This window comes from Eubalaena glacialis, chromosome 2, assembly GCF_028564815.1.
Source record: "Eubalaena glacialis isolate mEubGla1 chromosome 2, mEubGla1.1.hap2.+ XY, whole genome shotgun sequence".
In the NCBI taxonomy this organism is placed as follows: Eukaryota; Metazoa; Chordata; class Mammalia; order Artiodactyla; family Balaenidae; genus Eubalaena; species Eubalaena glacialis.
The window spans coordinates 21,239,743-21,253,729 of NC_083717.1; the positions used below are offsets into that span (position 1 = coordinate 21,239,743).

General features: G+C 42.8%; 1 protein-coding gene across 4 annotated transcripts in view; it reads right to left on the minus strand.

Moving 5' to 3' along the window:
* The window catches only part of CELF2 (CUGBP Elav-like family member 2), a 518,375-nt gene that overhangs the window by 77,772 nt on the left and 426,616 nt on the right, over positions 1 to 13,987 (minus strand). For all 4 annotated transcript variants that reach the window (XM_061181641.1, XM_061181639.1, XM_061181642.1 and 1 more), the window contains one exon: positions 1,129 to 1,177. In XM_061181641.1, coding sequence (XP_061037624.1) covers positions 1,129 to 1,177 — 49 coding nt within the window. The remainder of the gene's footprint in view (positions 1 to 1,128; positions 1,178 to 13,987) is intronic.

Consider the following 13,987-nt stretch of genomic DNA (forward strand, 5'->3'; position numbering starts at 1 on the left):
ACAGGAATGAGGTGACTGGACCAAGATCCCACAACAAAGCAGGGGTGGATTTTAGACCCTCTGACATTCAATGCCACGTCTGTGATAAAGTACTGTAGGAACAAGGGAGTTAGACTTGCAGAGAAGTGTGTGACTGATGAGGAGATGGTGGGGAAGCACCAACATCTATTCTCCGACAGACACCACCGTACGATGTGGAATTTCTTTCAAAACTGTCTAGTGTGTGGGGCCGGAAAATGGGATGCACTACAATTAGCAAAAGAAAATACCTCGTGGAGAGATGCAGAGCCCCGCCACAATTTACATCTGCAGATAATGCAGATCTCTAAGTGTACGGCTTCTGCTCCATGACTAATTAATGAGGTGCAGAGCTGCCTAGAGGAAGGCGACCATGCTGACCATGTCAGTCTTGCGGGGCAGGAGAGGGCTGAGGTCTAGGAAGGCAGACGATTCCTTTAACATACAATGCAGCCAGTCCAAAGAACAAAACAGGGACAGAAGGTTTGCAGAAGTGGAAGCAAAAACTTCAGAGAGAAATGGGGTTAGCAACCCTCCGGTGTCTTGGAGAGGCAAGTCTCAATTATTTCACCGACCTCATCAAATGCGTGTTTTTTTTTTTTTTTTTTTGCACTGACTGTATATTTATTTAATCAGCCAACGGAATTCTGAATGAATGTGGATGCAAATGCATGGATACAAGCTAGAGAAAAGTGCAGTGAGACAGTCGCAAAGCCAGAGGACCAAAGGGAGAGGGGAAAAAAGATAGCCTCATTCTTGGTGGGCGATGCCCTTCTCACTCACCTTCTCTGCATAATATAAGGTCACCCCTCCCCATCAGGTGCCCAAGCTGCTGTCAGAGGAGGTAAACAATAGCCACAGGGTGGCCACACAGAGCAAGCCCCAAACAGGGACACAGAAAGCCGTTTCTTGTAGCATCTTCACAGGTCTTTACCCCAGAGATACAGGAGGCAGGAGAGCGAGGTACCCACCGCGATGGAGGTTTCCTGGGGCACATCTCTCTGCCTTCCCCAGAGAAACAGCAAGGGGGGCCAGCTCCTCCCGCCCCCCACCTCACGTCTTCACTTAAGGGAACAGACATTAAAAGGAAGACAGTCAGTCACCACCTACCGTTTGATTTTTCACTATCTGCAGGTTTCATCTGAATGGGATGATGCATCTAAAAATAGAAAAGTGAGAAAGTAAGGCAGATTGAACAAGTGTTCAACAGTCTCAGAAATCCCATGCTATTCAACGCGACTACTGATATTGTTATAAGGGCACGTAAATAATAACGAGACCTCTCACAGTTAAAATGAACTACCTTAAAATGCAAGCATGTGTTTGATGTTCAGCAATAGGACACATTTAAGTCCCGCGGCGCTGTGACATGGTATCTTAACACGTGGGCTTTGCAGTCAGGCTCAAGTTCAAAACCTGGTCCTGCCATTCAATATGGTTTCTGCCTGGATCTTACAGGTAATTCTGGTTCTGCCATTCATTACAACTACGTGACCTCGGGCAAGCGTCTTAACTTCTCTGAGCTTCAGTCTCCTCATCTGCGAGATGGAGGTGACACCTGCATAGTAGGGCCGCGAGAATTACCTGAGAAAATGCATGTGACGTGCTTAATGAGTGGGGCATAGAAAAAAAATAGTTATTGTTATTTTGTATTATTACAAATTAAAACACAGATGATCTGTTTTTCTTCTGGCCATTCTATGTCTGCTGCATGGCTGTTTCTTAGAGTTCTGAGTAATTTGAAGGTCGACCAGTTGATTGATTGAGGCGCCATTATACCATTTTTATTAAACACGAAGTGTGAAACAGGAATGCAGAGGCACCGAAAGAATGGAAGGAAGGAGAGAGGGAGGGAGGAGGAAAAGCAAGAGTGAGAGGCTTATGATCACATTCAGTACATACGTAGGGGGAGAAAGCGCCTGAGACAAAGTGGAACCAAGATCCTGCATCACGGCAGAACGAGACGCTCTATGGTTCTTTAAACGATGCCAATCACATCGTTGTGCATGATCTGCAGATCTGCAGAGCACAGAAAGCTGCCACCATTTCCAATTAAAATAAATTCCTCAAATGACTTTCATGGGTTCTCTTGCTTCATATTTCATCCTACCCCAAGGAACGTCGCAGCCACAGGGTAGATGGAATCAGTGGCTGTGCAAATGCTTTTATTATAATGGGCCCTATTCTCTCTGAACCTTTAATTTCCCCAGTGGACTTCCCTTACTTGCCAGCCACAGCTCTGGGCTTTATCTAATTGAAATGAAAGGGGAATGGTACTTGGCTCTGGCACTGAAATGATGGGAAACGATTATCAGGCGGTCGAGACCACGTGCACCTAATGCCTGCCAGGGTCTTCAAAACACAAGAGGAAGAGGTAAGAGGGAGCAGTATCAGGGGACAAGAGGCTAAATAATTCAGAGCTGCTTCGTTTATTCTCAAAGGCAAGATGCTCTTATGCACAGAACATAGGCCTGGAGTTGTGGGGTCTACTTGTATTCCCACTCCACTCATTAACATGCTCAATTTGTAGAGAAGAGACTAGCGTGAGAATGGAATGCTTAGGAGTCAGTAAGTAGACCTGCCTTTTAAGAAAAGGTGCTGTGGGAGCCCAGGGGAGCAGATACTTCATTCTGCCTGGTGAGGGAGGTGGGGGGATTTGTGGCAAAGGGCCCATCTGCTTCGAGTCCTGAAGGCTGGTTGGACTTGCCAGCAGAGGAAGGGGGTGGCTCTTGAAACGAATGGACAACCCCACACAAGGACACGGTGGTGAGAAAGCCCTCAGTCCTCCTGGAGGGAGTCCACAGTGTGAGGGCGGAAGGCACGAGAAGGGGCTGCCAGGGCAGCCAGCATCCAGGTCTTAGAGGAACCCACGTGCTAAGGAGCTGAAATTTCCTCTGAAAGTCAACGATCAGGCATAGAATATTTAAGGAGCAAGGCAATGAGATCCCATTTGCGTCCTTGAAAAGTCATTTTTGGCTGCAGTGTAGAGGATGGATGGTAGAAGAGAGACACAGGAGGCAGGGAGAACAGTTAAGAGGCTACTGCAACAGCCCACGTAAAGCGGGGAAGGTCTAAACCTCAGAGGTAACTGGCTGGTTGTAGGGATGAGGGGGCAGCGGAACCCCAGGCCAGGACAACTAAATGTGTAGTGGGATCACTGCTATTCATTTCACTTTTGTGTCCTATATATAACGTTGTGTCCTATATATAACTGCCTAAATAGGGAAAACACGAGAAAGCAGTTTGGGAAGGGGGTGTAGAGACTGATGGGCACAGGTCAGGACACGCTGTGTTTGGGGTGAAGTTGGAAATGTGGGTCTCGAGCTGTTGGGACAGCTCTGGGAGGTGGCGGAAGCCCCAGGTGTGGCTGAAACTGTCCAGAGAGGGAAATGCAGAGTGAAGAGAGACAAGAGCCAGGGGCAGAACTGTGGAGAACAGCCAGGAAGAGGAGCCTAAGAGGAACAGAGCAAAGGGCCATCCAGAGAAGCAGGAGCAGAACAGCTGGCCCCACTGGAGCCACGCAGGGAGTTTCAAGAACAAGGCGATGGTCAGAGCAAGTGCTCTTAGACGCTACGATGAAAACGCCCCAGTATCCTTCTGGGTTTGGCAATACAAAATTTTTTTTTTTTTTAAGGGAACTTATCAAAACAGTTTCTGTGGGGTGGTAGGGGCCAGAATGCCAGCTTGTAGGCAGCGGGAGAGTAACAGGAAAGGTAACAGTTGATATGAGAAATGCAGACAACTATTTCAAGAAGATTAGCTCTAAGTGGGGAAGACAGGTGGCTCGGTGGAGGATGGGGGAGGAGGATGGGGCTGGGGTCTCTCCTTTCCAGATAGGAAAGACTTGTAACAGGTCAATGAGCTGAAAAGACTCAAATGAGATTCACAGGTTCAAGGGATAGGAGACAAGAGATAAGTGTACCAACGTTATGAATAGGACACAAAAATGAAATGAAGGACTCTTGCCCTTGGGAAGATGCCGACCCAACATGGTTGTTGATAGGCACATATATAAAGGAGAAAAGATGGTGACCAGCATCAGAAAAGCAGCACAGAGAGAGTGCCGTGAGCATTCAGATCCATCTGTGACGCGCACGGAGGTCTGGAGGAAGAAATCTGGGAGCAGTAAGGACAGAATCATTCGACTCTAAAGCTGCAAAGGGCCCTGGCAGTCATTTCATCCAATGTTCTCAATGTATAGGTCTGAAGGGAATAAGTGACTTCACTAAGGACACACAGATGGTTAATGACAGAGTTGGGATCAGAAATCTAAGCTCCCTACTCTTAATCCAGTGCCGATTCCCCCAAACCACATTGCTTCCTCCCAAAATGCCCAACACGGGATTTGGACTTATGAGCCTATGATGATGAACTGCAGGCTTCACTCACTGCAGGCACCAGACAGACACTCAGTTGAAGGCGCCAGCAATATCCCCTTGGGTGAAAATAATCTTCCTCTGCCCTTGCAACATGCTTTATCTACGGAGCTTTAAGACGGGTATTACACGAAGACTTGACTCTGGGTTTTCCTGCTGCTGCTGAGAGAATTAGCTCTGATTCTGACCTAAGACTATCCAGAAGGCTCAGGAATGTAGCAGTGGTAGCTACGGCCACTGCCGACTTGAACTTGGTTTCGGTCTTTCTGGGGCTCTGAAGGGGAAAAAAGTCAACCTCACAGAGATCTGGATTGTCAGACCAAGGTGAATTCTGAATGCGTGGTCACCCTACTCCAGCGATGTTCTGAAGACAATTTAGATAATGTATGTAAAGCGCCGTGACCTTCTTGGAGAGAGGTATTCAATCAGGACTGTATTAAGAATGGCTCATTACCACGAACAGTTCATTTGAGTTACAAATTCCTGATCAGATACAGGATGTAAATGTCAAGGAAGACAAAAAAAAAACACATGGTTTGGAGGCGTCTTTCTCATAATGTGTGTCACTTCGTCAAAGTCTCATGATTCCAAGAACTTTGGGAGATTTGTTGAGCGGAGTAGGGAAGTTATTGTAAAGGAAGGAGTATTCTAGTTTAAACTTTCAAATTATAATACAGGGATTCTTTCCCTGTAACAGGAAATGATGTCAAAGATTTGACCCAGTAGGATGCTAAGACCACTCACGCATTCGCTTATTTCTGCTTTGACCAGATGATCTGTTACACGGTGGGAATAATGGGTGAAAAAGAGTTCTGGTCATGATAGAGTATGTAACGTAAGGATGAGACAGACAGACCAGCCGTTTCCCACATGCAGTGTGGGAACTCAGAAGAGACACACCCCACACGGTCAAAGGAACGGCAAGAAGGCATCTCAGCTGAAACCATGGTCAAGTTAGACCTTGAAGGGACCCTAACGCTAACCAGGACTTGAGTGAAGGGCATTTCAGGGAAGGAACAACAAATCTGAAGGAACAGAGTAAGAGAACTAAGTCATGTTGTTCCCGAAGAATGATGATGGGACATTCTAACCAACAGAGGAAGCAATCGATGTCACCAGAGATCATTCACCAAACACAACATAACTGAAGCATGACAAGACCAACAGTGAGGGATACATTCCTGGATCGGAGAAGTTCAAGTACAGGGAAAACAATGCACATCTCAGCCCTGAATCAAAACTGCCCTGGATTGGCAGCCAGAAGCTCATCGCCTTCCTCAAGGACTGAAGGTGACCCCCACGGCATCAAGAACTGAAGCTTGTCAACAGTGCTTCTGTCATGACGGGGAACTGGCACCTCCAATACCAGAGCTGGAGGGGCCGGAGGTCAGAGGTCTGCACTGTGCTCTACACTGGGGAGGGTCCCAGGCGATGGCAACAACAGGAGGAAGGGCCCGATAACTTAGCCGTCACCTTTCCAATCTCTTAACGTCCCACCAGTTGCAAGGGAACCTCAGAGTTGAGGGTTGGGGCTGGACCCCTCCTCCTTCTGTCTATGGCGAGTGAGCACATCCTCTTCAAGAATTCTCCCAAGGAGTCTCCTAAGAGGCATGTTATTTTTTAAATTAATTTTTATTGGAGTATAGTTGATTTACAATGTTGTGTTAGTTTCAGGTGTACAGCAAAGTGAATCAGTTATACATATATGTATATCCACTCTTTTTTAGATTCTTTTCCCATATAGGTCATTACAGAGCACTGAGTAGAGTTCCCTGTGTTATACAGTAGGTCTTTATTAGTGATCCATTTTATATATAGTAGTGTATATATGTCAATCCCAATCTCCCAATTTATCCCTCCCCCCGCTTTCCCCCTTGGTAACCATAAGTTTGTTTTCTACATCTATAACTCTGTTTTGTAGGTAAGTTAATTTGTACCTTTTTTTTTTAGATTCCACATATAAGTGATATCACATGATATTTGTCTTTCTCTGACTTACTTCACTCAGTATGACAATCTCTAGGTCCATCCATGTCACTGCAAATGGCAGTATTTCATTCTTTTTTATGGCTGAGTAATATTCCGTTGTATATATGTTAAGAGGCATGTTAATTATACTGAGGCTGCATTATTAATGCAGTTAATTAGACTGATACTGTTTAACTCCAGCCATCACCAATGGATGAGTTAACCACCTTTAACGTGAGACTCCATCATCACACTGGATCAGCTGGGTCTGGAAAAACCTTCACTGGTCTGTATCGTCATGATTCATCCACTTGGTCAGAGGAGTCTAGGCATTTTATAACCTCTGGCCTGTGACACTGACAGGGTAGCTTCCCTGAGGGCTGAAGAAACAGCAGCAGTGAGTCTAAGACTTGAGTTCAACTCAGCTGCCCTTGGAGCGAACTTCGACCACAACAGGGCTCTGGTTGTCTCACACCAGGCTCCCCTATGGCAGAGGGCCTGTCCCAGGGAGGCAAAATCAAGTGTTTTGGAAACAGATCCTGGTTCCTGGCAGTGCATTTGACTTAACAGAGTTCATTAGGTTTACGTTTCAATGAAGAAAGCCTTCCAAACCCATTTCCTTGAAGATTTCTTTGTACGTGAATTTCTTTTGCATTTTATTACAGAACAATGACACCCTGCCTCATGTTCAAGAGTAAGGTACTGGGTAACTTGTTGGTTTCTATTTAGCCCTACTTATTTAAAGGCAAGTGAAATCTATAAAATAGATAAACAACAAGGATTTACTGTAGAGCACAGGGAACTATATTCAATATTTTGCAATAAATTATAATGGAAAAGAATAAAAAAGGAATATAAATACATACATATATATGCATAACCAAACCACTTTGCTATACACCTGAAACTAATGTAATATTGTAAATCAACCACATTTCAATTAAACAAACAAAAAGCAAAGGAAATCTAATGAAAGGGGGAATTGCAAGAGCTCCCTCCCTCCCTCTGGGGCGGGAACTGGAGTCAAGCAGCTTCCGGAGAAATCGGTGGTTTACTTCCGCTTACATCTGTGTATTCACTTTCGATCACATGCTTAGGGCACTGTGACTGCAGCCCACTGAGCTGCCGTTTCTTGGGGGTCTGATTAGGGTCTCACCGTATGCAGGCCACTCCTCTCTGGCTTGGGCTGGTTTTCATCCCACACCTCCACTCTCGTGGGAAGCTGTGAGTGTCGGAGGGCGCCAGCCTCCAGTATCAAGCCTCACCCTTTATCCTGCCTCCTAATGATGAGTGAGTGGCCTCTGGCCCTCTTTCTTCTTCTCCGCCACATACACATGGGGTCCCAGAATTGAGTTCCCCTATTGCTGATAGGACCTGCTGCTCCTCACTCCCGAACGCGTTTACCTTGGATGCGTGACCCGGGGGCCCAGCTGTGGCTCAAAGAAATGAAGGTGAGGATACAGCTGTGGGGCAAAGGCATCCCCCAAACCCTGTGGGGGTGACAGCACGTGGAGGGAGCTGCAGAGGCCCTGTTACGAGTCCCATCACATCCCAGCGACAGAGACGCTGCTGGGCCACAAGCACCAGCATCCACGAACCAGGTTCTCTGGAGTCGCACAGTCTACCAAGTCAGCGTGATTTCTCCACATCTCTCTGCCTTAATCCTGTGATGGCTACGGGGGCGATTCTGAGTTGAAATAGCCAGTGTTAAGCCAGGTGGAGGCCGGAAGATAGAAGACCCGGGTGAAGGTGAGTTGGCCGGTTTCTCACACCCAGGAGAACGCATGTTGAAACTTGTTTAACTCCAGCCATCACCGATGGATGAGTTAACCACCTTTAACATGAGACTCAATAAAACATGCTATTTTTAACCTGAAATGGGTTTTACAGCGTCACTGTTACGCCTATCATTATTAAACCCATCCTGACACCTAGAAAGCGCAGCCGTGATGGCACATGCTATAAGCTTACTGCCCATAAAATATTTAAAGGGAGAAACAGAGGGGGAGGGAAGAAGTGGATGCACGAAAGAGCCGCACGCCAACCAAATGAGAAAATGAACGGACTCCAGCCAGGAGAGACGAACTGGGATTTTCCTTTTGCTCCCTGACAGTGCAGATGTGACTCCTGCAGAAGATACTTGGTATCCTGTTGGAGAGTGGACTGTGCGATACCAAAGGCACCCATGCTTCCTGAATTCTTCTCAAACAAGTTTTGTAAATGGGCAAAAGTAAGTTTCAGAAGAACTGCCACCAACTGGATGCACGCCATCCCCCAAGAGGAAAGTGTGTGTCTTGTCAAGGGATCTTCTATGACCATAAGGTACTCCCAGGGCTACAGAGGCTCCCCTACCTCTCTAGGTAGGAGATTCTGCCATTTCCGTCACTGTCTTTTATGCTCTGCATAAAGGAGACTGGGAAGAAACAAAGGGAGTTTTAGGAATGTTGACTTATCAGTATTGAATAAGGACTTTTGAATTTCTCTGATTTTTGAAAATGGTGACATCGCTAAACTTGCAAAAGCATCTTTAATAGAGTGATGCCTCTGTACGAATAGAGATGACAAAAGTCATGTGTTGGATGGGTCTAGACCAGCTTTTATCATCAGGACGAAGCTGGTTTTGGAGCTCGCTGCCATACTTGTTAAGTGAAGTGGAGAATTTAGGCAATTTTGGTGAAAACTGAGGAAATCTTCCCTGTGCTCTCAATTTTCCTGTGCTAAATAAGCACTGCTGTAGGCTCTTTATGTATGCTAACTAATTTAATTCTCACAACAGCCCTGAGATAGATGTGAATGAGGAACTTAAGGGGTGGGGGGAGGTAGGGGGAGAGGGAAAGAAGGAGGGAGACAGAGAGAGATTAAAGAACTTGGCTAAGGCATTCAGGAAGTAAGCAGTGGAGCCGGGATTCGTGGGACTGTCTCCGGCTGGAGCATAAACCCACAGCCACTCCTCCATACCGACCCTACCCCTAGCATATCCAGAGAGCTGTGCTGTGAAATGGTGGTTTCTAAGAACCGAGAGCATTACCAAAATTCCTTTTGCATACTAGACACAATGACCATCTCAATCTATAGGGTACTTTCCAATTAGAAACTTATATATGAATGTGTGTAGCATACATGTGTACGTGTATATATATGTTTTTATGTATTTCACTTGCACAGATGAAATACATATTTTAAAAGCTTATTTAAATGAAAAAACAATTAAAAAAAACCCCAGTTCACCTATTTTTCCCACCCCTCACCCCCTGCCTCTGGAAACCACCTATCTATTCTCTGTATCTATGAGTTGTTTTTTTTTTTTTAATTTTTAGATTTCACATATAAGGGAGATCATACAGTATTTGTCTTTGTCTGACTTATTTCACTTAGCATAATATCTTCAGGGTCCATCATGTTGCCCAAAGGCAAGATTTCATTTTTTTTAATGGCTGAATAATATTTCATTATATGGTATATATGTGTGTGTGCGTGTGTGTGTATATATATATACACACACACACACACACACACACATATACGTATACATACATACATATTTATATATGAAACAACTTCTTTATCCATTCATCCACCCAACCCTTAGGTTGCTTCCATATCTTGGCTACTGTAACTAATGCTGCAGTGAACATGGGGGTGCAGGTATCTTTTTCGAGTTAATGTTTTTGTTTCTTTCAGATAAATACCTAGAAGTAGAATTGATATATCATATGGTAGTTCTATTTTTAATTTTTTGAGGAACCTCCACACTATTTTTCATAGTGGCTGCACATAGTGGCTGCATCAATTCACATTCCCACCAACAGTGGACAAAGGTTCCCTTTTTTCCACATCCTCACCAACACTTGTTATTTCTTGTTTTTTTGGTAAGAGCCATTCTAACAGGTGAGGTGATAGCTCACTGTGGTTTTGATTTGCAATTCCCTGAAGAATAGTGATGCTGAGTATCTTTTCATGTGCCTGTTCGCTATCTGTATGTCTTCTTAGGAAAAATGTCTATTCAGATCTTCTGCCCATTTTTTAATCAAATTTTTTTTTTGCTACTGAGTTTATGAGTTCTCTGTATATTCTGGATATTAATCCCTTGGATATATGATTTGCAAATATTTTCTCCCATTCAGTAGGTTGCCTTTTTGTTTTGTTGATAGTTTCCTTTGCTGTGCAGAAGCTTTTCAGTGTGATGTAGCCTCACTCATTTCTTTCTGCTTTTCTTGCCTTTGCTTTTGGTGTCAGTATCCAAAAAATCATCATCAAGAGCTATGTCAAGGAGCTTGCTACCTATGTTTTCTTCTAGGAGTTTTATAGTTTCAGGCCTTATGTTAAAATCTTTAATCCATTTCGTTAATTTCTGTGTATGGTGTAAGATGGTGGTCTAGTTTCAGTTTTGGCATGTGGCTGTCCAGTTTTCCCAACACCATTTATTGAAGAGATTGTCCTTTCCCCATTGTATATTCTTGGCTCCTCTGTTGTAAATTAATTGACCATATATGTGTGGGTTTATTTCTGGAGTCTCTATTCTGTTCCATTGATCTATGTGTCTGTTTTTATGCCAATCCCATACTCTTTTGATTACTACAGCTTTGTAATATACTTTGAAATAAGGGGCATGTTGCCTCCAGCTTTGTTCTTTCTCAAGATTGCTTTGCCTATTTGGGGTCTTTTGTGGTACCATACAAATTTTAAGACTGTTTGTTCTGTTTCTGTGAAAATTATCATTGGAATTTTGATAGGGATTGCACTGAATCTGTAGATTGCCTTGGATAGTATGGACATTTTAACAATATTAATTCTTCCAATCCATGAGCACAGAAAACCTTTCCATTTATTTGTGTCTTCTTCCACTTCTTTCATTAATGTCCTGTAGTTTTCTATATACAGGTCTTTCATCCCCTTGGTTAAATTTATTACTAGGTATTTTATTATTTTTGATGCAACTGTAAATGGGACTGTTTTCTTAATTTCTCTTTCTGATATTTCATTACTAGTGAAGAGAAACACCATAGATTATTGTGTATTCATTTTGAATCCTGCAACTTTACTGATTTTGCTCATTAGACCTAACAGTTTTTTGATGGAGTCCAGGGTTTTCTCTATATAATATCATATCATTTGCAAATAGTATGAGTTTTTATGAAAACAATGAAGATAACTTAAGGGACTTACAGGATAACAAAAGGACTAACATTCACATTCTAGGTGATCCCAGAAGGAGAACAGAGAGACAAAGGGGAAGAATTATTATTTAAAGAAATAATGGCTAAAAGCTTCCCTAACCTGGGGATGGAAATAGACATCCAGATCCAGGAAGCCCGGAGAGTTGCAAATAAGATTAACTCAAAGAGAGCCACACAAAGGCACATTATAATTAAAATGTCAAAAGTTAAAGACAAGGAGACACTATTAAAAGCAGCAAGAGAAAAACAACTTGTTACGTACAAGGGAGCCCCCATAAGGCTATCAGCAGATTTTTCAGCAGAAACATTGCAGGCCATAAGTTGAGTGGCACAATATATTCAAAGTGATGAGAGGAAAAACAAAAACAAAAACAAAAAAACTTCCAACCAAGACTACTCAACCCAGCAAAGTTATCATTCAGAATTGAAACAGAGATAAAGAATTTTCCAGACAAGCAGAAACCAACTGAATTCAACAATACATTAAAAAGGTCATACACCATGATCAAATGGGATTTATTCCAGGGATGCAAGGATGGTTCAACATCCGCAAATCAGTCAATGTGATACACCGTATTAACAAAAATGAAGGGTAAAAATCATATGATCACCTCAGTAGATGCAGAAAAAGTATTTGACAAAATTCAACATCCATTTATGATAAAAAAAAAACTCTCAATAAAGTGGGTACAGAGGGAATGTACCTCAATATAATAAAGGCCATACATGACAAGCCCACAGGTAACATCATACTAAACAGTGAAAAACAGAAAGCCTTTCCTCTAAGGTCAGGAACAAGACAAGGATGCTCACTCTTGCCACTTTCATTCAACATAGTACTGGAAGTCCTGGCAAGAGAAATGAGGCAAGAAAAAGAAATAAATGACATCCAGATTGGAAAAGAGGAAGTAAAATATTTTAAATTAGCCTCAGAACAAAAAAGATTGTCTAGATTTTCTCTATGAAAAAGGAAGGAAAGAAAACTTACAAGCCTGCCACGATTCAAAGAAAAAACAGCCTTATAGCTGTATTAGGAAAGTATAGCTCCAATCTATGTGCCATTTGACCACAAGGGAACTATATGCGCTAATCCAGAGAGATTAAATGCTAGTTCTTCTACAATCCCTTCAGGCCATTTAAAATAGATGTGCAAAATGGAATTAGGACTCTGAGGTTTGTTTCATGGGCCAAGTTATCCAAAATGTTCTATACCTATGTTGATGAGAAACAAACTGATAACAAGCAAAATTAGCTGTCAGTTATTCTACAAGAGGAGAATAATAGTTTTGAATCACTGACATTAATTGATCCTACATTTTGTGGTTTCTTCACAAACTGTTAGTGCAAAAAAGTACACTGGAATCTATAAAATGAATCAAAGTGTAGACCACTTATTGGATAAGTCAGCATTTACAACAATAGGCATTGGTATTTGGCTTTATGCTAACTGACTGGATTGTACAATGCCTGTTTATTTGAATACTGCTTTGGAAATTCTGGATGACACTGAGTAGACAGTTGCCTTCTGAAGATGCAGATTCCTTGGTGGAAGCAGTGTATGGGATTCATCTATGCCTTGAGTCACAGTACTATTCCAAATTGCTCCTTTGTGCATCTCTATTAACTAAGTTAACAGAGTACGTGCACAGAAAACTTTCAACCAATATTTGCTGACGTATATTTTTATAAAAGTGACCAAAGCAAAGAATAAAAGGGGACTTGAATATGACAATAACAAAGAAACCTAAGTGATCCTTTATCTTCCCATGGCAAATCACAACCAGGGGGAAAAAGCCTAGAGTGGAAATAAATTACTATTTCTTCCTAATAGCCACTGATACGTGTGACATGCGTAAAGCACTGCCTGCATAATATGTGCCCAGTAAAGTTATCATTATCATTGTCATTATTATTTTACAAAGCAAAAGGATTTCCCTGAGGGAAAAAGGAAAAGGTCCCATTCAAAAGCTGAGAGAACATACTAGAGGGAACAGCCTTTCTTGGTCACATGGAAAGTATACAGATAATACTGCTCCCGGCTTTTTCCAGATATACTAACAACCCAGTGAGGGAAAACAACCTATAGAACCCAGAATTATATGTCTGCTTTTGGCTTCTCAGGCTCCAAAGGCAGGCTTTTTTTTTTTTTTTTTTTGCTGTAATGACACTAGCTATTTACATTTCTGTTACAATCGTGTGGTACACTAGAGGGGAGAAGTCAAGCAGTGAAACCATTTAGTCCTGGCAAAAAAATAAAATAAATAAAATAAAATAGTGCAGGAAAATTAGATTACTCTGGGTGGAATTCTATGAGGGGAGTTGGAGTCTGTTATGGTGATTAAGTCATCATTTCTGACAGATTACTCTAATCGGCTGTCAAATAGCATTCCCCAACCCCATCTGTAACTTGGCGTCCTCGCTACTCAGCCTATGTTACCTTCTGTATAT